Below are 7,500 nucleotides of genomic sequence, written 5' to 3'. Positions count from 1 at the left end.
TCATTCATAAACAGAATACTGTATGTTGAAGAGGGTGGGGCTCAAGCTGCTTCCATGCCCTGGGGAAATACATATGTGTGTTAATTGCCAATTTTAAATGCACATTTGTTGTATGTTTACATTGATTTTAAAATCATCCTCCCAACACCACTTTCCATCAATAATTACCTGTATATAGCAGACCCTCATACCAGATAGTCAAAAGCTTTTTAAATAAACAAAGTTTGAGAAGACTTTGCTTTTCTTTTGTTTGTTTGTATATAAGGAATACATGGTCTGTTGTACAGTATTTTGGTAAGAAGCCCATTTGACATTTACTCAGGAAATGTTGGAGTTGTTGAAATGTTGATGCTGTTGATACTGCAGAGGATTTTCTATGACATTGTTGCTTACTCTTATTCTACGCTAATTACTTTTGTGGGAAGAGGTGATCAGGCATTGGTTCCAAATGATGCCAGAGCTGAGGATAATGTTGAAGAGTTTAAGTTTTCACCATTGAAGCACAACATTTTGTCTATGAGGGATTGTATTTGTTAAATCAGCTTTAATATAGCAGATAGATAGTTGCATCAATGCAATTGTCTGCATCATTTCTAATCCCTTGTTTTGTAAATGTACAGTGGGGCAAAAAAGGATTTAGTCAGCCACCAATTGTCACCCACTTAACAAGATGAGAGAGGCCTGTAATTTTCAGGACCTTGAAGACCGTGAAGAAGCGGTCAGCTTCAGCTGGTTTTCTGTCTATAATGGAGCGGCCAACACAGTCACCAGATCTCAACCCTATTGAGCAGTTGTGGAAGTGCCTATCAAGCCAATCCAATTTATTGGAGGTGCTTCAGGAAGCATGGGGTGAAATCTCTTCAGATTACCTCAACAAATTGACAACTACAAAGGTCTGCAAGGCTTTAATAGTTGCAAATGGAGGATTCTTTGACGAAAGCAAAGTTTGAAGGACCCAATTATCATTATTTAGATAAAAAAAAAATCATAATTTTTAACCTTGACAACCTGTTGACTATAACAGACTCTAATGGCTTGTTCTCTGTCAAACATCATCGTTCCCACCTTCTCCTCCAGCACTCTCACCATCTCCTGCCGCTGGGCTCTGTTCTTTCTCCTGCTCCCGCTCTTTCTCCTGTTGAAGTTGTCTCACCACAGTCCAGAGTGCAGACATGCTCCTCCAGCTCTCCGGGTCTGGTTGCCGGGGTTTTGTTGAGCCGGACTATTGTCTGGGTCTGTGCTGACTGGAGTGTGTTCACCTGCTTTTCCAGCTCCACAGGCCTTCCCAGCAGCTGGGTGAATGTATCCTTAATTTCAATGAGAGAGTAGTGCTCTGCACTAGGTGGTTGACTTTCCGCTTGGGGTTGCTCATCTGTGCGGTTGTGTACTGAAGAGGTCTGGTCTGACTCGCTCGGGGTGGGTGAGTCTTCATCGAGAGAGCTTCTCCTGCTGCGCTCCCTCTTTAATTGTGAAGTCTAAAACTGTTTGCCCTGTACCAATATTATTCCAGACTTTTACAGGTTGACATTAGCTTGTAGAGGTTGACATTAGCTTGTAGAGGTTGACATTAGCTTGTAGAGGTTGACATTAGCTTGTAGAGGTTGACATTAGCTTGTGGAGGTTGACATTAGCTTGTGGAGGTTGCCTATAGCTTGTGGAGGTTGACAATAGCTTGTGGAGGTTAACATTAGCTTGTAGAGGTTGACATTAGCTTGTAGAGGTTGACATTAGCTGGTACAGGTTGACACTCCTGAGTTTCCACCTATTGCTAATACCCCAGCCCCCTTACCAGAGGGGTAGTGTGTTAATATATCACTGCGCCATGCCAAACAATGGTCTGTATGGAATATTATGTTGCCTAAGTTCCCATTTTGTAGCATTTTAGCAAAAAGTGTCTGGATTATCTGTTAGGGGCTTATTTTTGTACTCGTTTCGTGCCTTTTCATTGTTTACATCCAAGGGGGTATTGTATTGTGAGGACCTCTGCACATGGGGAAGCCATGGAGTAGGCAGTCTCAAAAGCCTCTCCATTTGGGAAGGGGGAGGCTGTGAAACTCTTCTGCAGTTGTTGGGCTCAAGGGCTTTGGCACCTCTCACTTCGCACCTCACTGCTAATTGTGTCATGTATTGTCATGTTGTGTCCTGTTCCTGTTCTTTCTCTTCACCCTGTCTCCCTCTGCTGGTCGTATTAGGTTACCTTTTCTTCCCCTCTTTCCCCCAGCTGTTCCTTGTCTTCTCTAACTACCTCGTTCACCCCTTTTCCCACCTGTTCCCTTTTTCCCTCTGATTAGGTCTCTATATCTCTCTCTGTTTCTGCTTCTGTCTTTGTCGGATTCTCGTTTGTGTTACTCATGCCTGAACCAGACTATCGTCGTGTTTGCTGCAACCTTGTCCTGTCCTGTCGGAATCTGCCTGTCCATCTGAGCCTACGTGTGTTTCGTCATTAAAGAAACTCTGTTTGTTAATTCGCTTTTGGGTCCTCATTCACGCACCTGACAAATTGAAGTTGCAGCCAGATATGTTCTGTCCTAGTAAACTTAGCATTCAGTCCTTATAAAGGAAAATGTATCATTGTAATGTCCTTTTCTTATTGACTGTAAAAGTAGCTTCAGACTAAACATTACTCACTCATTTCCAGGTTGGATGGTATTTTCAGGATTCTGCTTCCTGTGCTGGACGTTGGTTTTCCAGAGCATTAGCTGTATAGTCCTTGGCAATAACAATCTTTCCAGAACCTTTGTCCAAAATCAGGTTTTAGGTTTGGAGATTTGATTTGGAGTGAAGGTTATGTTGTGGAGGGTAGTATCCTGTAAATGTCCTTGTAAAAAAAAAAAAAAGTTTATCCAACTCTTAATCTATATTTTTGTAAAAAAAAAATCTGATAAAGTATCTCTCTCTCTCTCTCTCCAGCTATAGTGTGTACGGCCCCGCCTCCCATTCCTAACGGCCAGGTGGTTGGAACAGACTTCACCTGGGGCAACAGCGTTAGTTACGCCTGTAACCAGGGTTACCAGCTCTCCCTGCCCACCATGATCACCTGCCAGGGAAACGGAACCTGGATTGGAGAAAAACCACAGTGCTTCCGTAAGTAAACCACTGGAATATACCTGTATACCTGTATACCTGTATACCTGAGCTTCATCTAGCTGTAAGGACATGCCATGTATAGCATTGGTAGTCGGTGCCGTTTCAGATGAAGTCGGGCAATCTTTTTTTAATGACCATGGCCTTATTTCTATATTTCTATACAGCATATTGGATGACTGACATTCGTATGCCATTCACCCAGTTCAATGTACCAATGATACTCTAGTTGTCCGTGTACCCATCATGAGGTTGTTACAACCTAGACTATGAACTATATTTTACAGCGTAGGTGCACACAGGTCGAGAAACAAATTTGATGTGACAGACAGTGACACATTCAATACCGGCATACACCTCTGATCACGCGTAAACACATTTCACTTTCATAGTAGCCACATTGTATTCCTTCTTCCTTCTATGCACTAGCATCCCTCTGTTATAGCCAGCTAGCTAACATAGCATCCCTCTGTTTGAGCAGGGTATTTCAGTAGGCTAGACTACCTAGCTGCATTTGCTACCTAAGTAAGTGACAATCTCTCTCTCCATTTCTCTCTTGCTTCTTCTTCATTTAGGAATAAATGAATTTGTTGAAAACTGTTCAACTATTGTCTTTCTCTCTCTTTGAGTCAACTACTCACCACATGTTTTGCACTGCAGTGCTGCTAGCTGTAGCTTATGCTTTCAGTACTAGATTGATTTCCTGATCCTTTGATTGGGTGGACAACATGTCAGTTCATGTTGGAGGACGTCCTCCGGAAGTTGTCATAGTTACTGTGTATGTCTATGGAAGGGGGTGAGAACCATAAGCCTCCTAGGTTTCGCATTGAAGTCAATATGCCCAGAGGAGGACGGAAGCTAGCTGTCCTACGGCTACACCATGGTGCTACCCTACAGAGTTATGTTGAGGCTACTGTAGACCTTCATTGCAAAACAATGTGTTTTAATCTATTATTTGGTGATGTGATTATATTTTGTATAGTTTTATCTAAAAATTATGAAATTAAATTACAGAGGAAGATGGTCCACTCCTTCCTCGTCTGAGCTGCAATATGACATTTACCATAGTCACATCCCATAGACACATCCCAAAGACACATCCCATAAACACATCCCGTAGGCACATCCCATAGACACATCCCACAGACACATCCCATACACATATCCCATCCCATAAACACATCCCATAGTCACATCCCATCCCATAAACACATCCCATAGTCACATCCCAGTCACATCCCATCCCATAAACACATCCCATAGTCACATCCAATAGTCACATCCCATAGTCAAATCCCATCCCATAAACACATCCCATAGTCACATCCCATCCCATAAACTCATACCATAGTCACATCCCATAGACACATCCCATAGACACATCCCATAGTCACATCCCATAGACACATCCCATAGACACATCCCATAGACACATCCCATAGTCACATCCCATAGTCATATCCCCTAGACACATCCCATAGACACATCCCATAGACACATGCCATAGACACATCCCATAGTCATATCCCACAGGCATATCCCATAGTCACATCCCATAGACACATCCCATAGTCACATCCCATAGACACATCCCATAGACACATCCCATAGACACATCCCATAGTCACATCCCATAGTCATATCCCCTAGACACATCCCATAGACACATCCCATAGACACATCCCATAGTCACATCCCATAGTCACATCCCATAGACACATCCCATAGTCATATCCCACAGGCATATCCCATAGTCACATCCCATAGACAAATTGGTGCTTTGTTCCATGTTATCAACCTAATGATATTACATCTTACATCGCTTCTCTTTCTCTCTCGCTCCTCATACCCCCCTCCCCCTCCCCTCTAGCTGTGTTCTGTGGAGACCCAGGTGTCCCGGCCCAGGGGAGAAGGGAGGACCGTGGGTTCACCTACCTCTCCTCTGTCTCCTTCTCCTGCTCTCCTCCTTTGGTGTTGGTGGGTTCAGCCAGACGATACTGTCAGTATGACGGCATCTGGAGTGGCACTCAGCCATCCTGCATAGGTAAGAATGGGTCCAGCTAACTATCAGTAACCAACTCAGACCAGGCACTCAGAATGGGTCCTATCAGTAACCAACTCAGACCAGGCACTCAGAATGGGTCCAACTAACTCTCAGTAACCAACTCAGACCAGGCACTCAGAATGGGTCCTATCAGTAACCAACTCAGACCAGGCACTCAGAATGTGTTCTATCAGTAACCAACTCAGACCAGGCACTCAGAATGAGTCCTATCAGGAACCAACTCAGACCAGGCACTCAGAATGAGTCCTATCAGTAACCAACTCAGACCAGGCACTCAGAATGGGTCCTATCAGTAACCAACTCAGACCAGACACTCAGAATGGGTCCTATCAGTAACCAACTCAGACCAGGCACTCAGAATGGGTCCTATCAGTAACCAACTCAGACCAGGCACTCAGAATGAGTCCTATCAGTAACCAACTCAGACCAGGCACTCAGAATGGGTCCAGCTATCTCTCAGTAACCAACTCAGACCAGGCACTCAGAATGGGTCCTATCAGTAACCAACTCAGACCAGGCACTCAGAATGGGTCCTATCAGTAACCAACTCAGACCAGGCACTCAGAATGGGTCCTATCAGTAACCGACTCAGACCAGGCACTCAGAATGGGTCCTATCAGTAACCAACTCAGACCAGGCACTCAGAATGGGTCCTATCAGTAACCGACTCAGACCAGGCACTCAGAATGAGTCCTATCAGGAACCAACTCAGACCAGGCACTCAGAATGGGTCCTATCAGTAACCAACTCAGACGAGGCACTCAGAATGGGTCCTATTAGTAACCAACTCAGACCAGATCCTTGTACTGCATTTAGGAAGTTCTGCATTATGAAGCATTCACAGGATGACACTAAATGGTGTTGCCTGCATGTTAGCACTACAACAACAAAACATGCAGAATAGTTTAACAAGGTAACTGACTGTCTAGAACAAGAACAATATTCTAAAACATTGGTCGAACTCTGTAAATATACATTGAGTGTACAAAACATTATGAACACCTGCTCTTTCCATGTAACATAGACTGACCAGGTGAATCCAGGTGAAAGATATGATCCCTTATTGATGTCACCTGTTAAATCCACTTCAATCAGTGTAGATGAAGGGGAGGAGACGTGGGTTAAAGAAGGATTGTTAAGCCTTGAGACAACTGAGACATGGATTGTGTGTCATTCAGAGGGTGAATGAGCAAGACAAAATATCTACGTGCCTTTGAACGGGGTTACGGCAGTAGGTGCCAGGCACACCGGTTTGTGTCAAGAACTGCAACGCTGCTGGGTTTTTCACCCTCAACAGTTTCCCCGTGTGTATCAAGAATGGTCCACCACTCAAAGGACATCCAGCCAACTTGACACCACTGTGGGGAAGCATAGGTGTCAACATGAGCCAGCATCCCTGTGGAATGTTTTCCACACCTTATAGAGTCCATGACCCGATGAATTGAGGCTGTTCTGGGGGGGGGGGGGGGGGTTCAACTCAATATTAGGAAGGTGTTCTTCATGTTTGGTATCCTCAGTGTACAGTGTGTCTCTGGGCCATACTGATTACACCAATCCAACACTGTACGTGGCTGTACGTATTGTATTAAGTGACTCACAGAACGAGTGCTGATTTACTATCAGTTTTGACTTGTAGATCACAATGGGCAGGAAGACCTGATCCTAGATCAGCACTCCTACTCTGAGATATTATGACACATACCGGCCCCGTGAAACTTTACAGAAAGAAGATCACCTCTGATAGATTTGGACATAGAGCGTTAGTATGACAACCAAGTCAGGTGTCCTGCTCGTCAGTTCCTACGCGACGTAGAAGGAGTCGTCTTGTCTGTTGTGTGTTTCAGATCCCAGTCACACCACCTGTGGAGATCCTGGAACACCTCTGTTTGGAAACCAGAACAACACCCAAGGCTACCAGGTTACAATTTATTTATTTTAAATTTATTTTATTTCAACTTTATTTTAACCAGGTGGGCTAGTTGAGAACAGGTTCTCTTTTAAAACCTGGGACTTGGTCAAGATAAAGCAAAGCAGTGTGACACATACAACGACACAGCGTTAGTTACACATGGAGTAAAACAAACATACAGTCAATAATACAGGAGAAAAATAAGTCTATATACAATGTGAGCAAATGAAGTAGGATTAGGGAGGTAAGGCAGTAAATAGGCCATAGTGAGAAAATAATTACAATATTGCAATTAAACACTGGAGTGATAGATGTGCAGAAGATGAATGTGCAAGTAGAGATACTGTTCCTAACCCTGATGTGTGTATCTGTCCCTGATGTGTGTATCTGTCCCTGATGTGTGTATCTAACCCTGACGTGTGAATCTAACCCTGATGTGTGT

At 43.9% G+C, this 7,500-nt stretch overlaps 1 protein-coding gene across 1 annotated transcript in view; it reads left to right on the top strand.

The window, feature by feature from the left end:
• Positions 1 to 7,500, top strand: part of LOC118946526 (CUB and sushi domain-containing protein 2-like) — a 46,022-nt gene that overhangs the window by 3,325 nt on the left and 35,197 nt on the right. The window contains exons 2-4 of the mRNA XM_036971694.1: positions 2,911 to 3,084; positions 4,955 to 5,128; positions 6,994 to 7,067. Of these exons, the coding sequence (XP_036827589.1) occupies positions 2,911 to 3,084; positions 4,955 to 5,128; positions 6,994 to 7,067 (422 nt within the window). The remainder of the gene's footprint in view (positions 1 to 2,910; positions 3,085 to 4,954; positions 5,129 to 6,993; positions 7,068 to 7,500) is intronic.

The sequence above is a fragment of the Oncorhynchus mykiss genome, chromosome 32, assembly GCF_013265735.2.
Source record: "Oncorhynchus mykiss isolate Arlee chromosome 32, USDA_OmykA_1.1, whole genome shotgun sequence".
Taxonomy (NCBI): Eukaryota; Metazoa; Chordata; class Actinopteri; order Salmoniformes; family Salmonidae; genus Oncorhynchus; species Oncorhynchus mykiss.
This window is presented reverse-complemented; position numbering and strand designations above follow the sequence as displayed.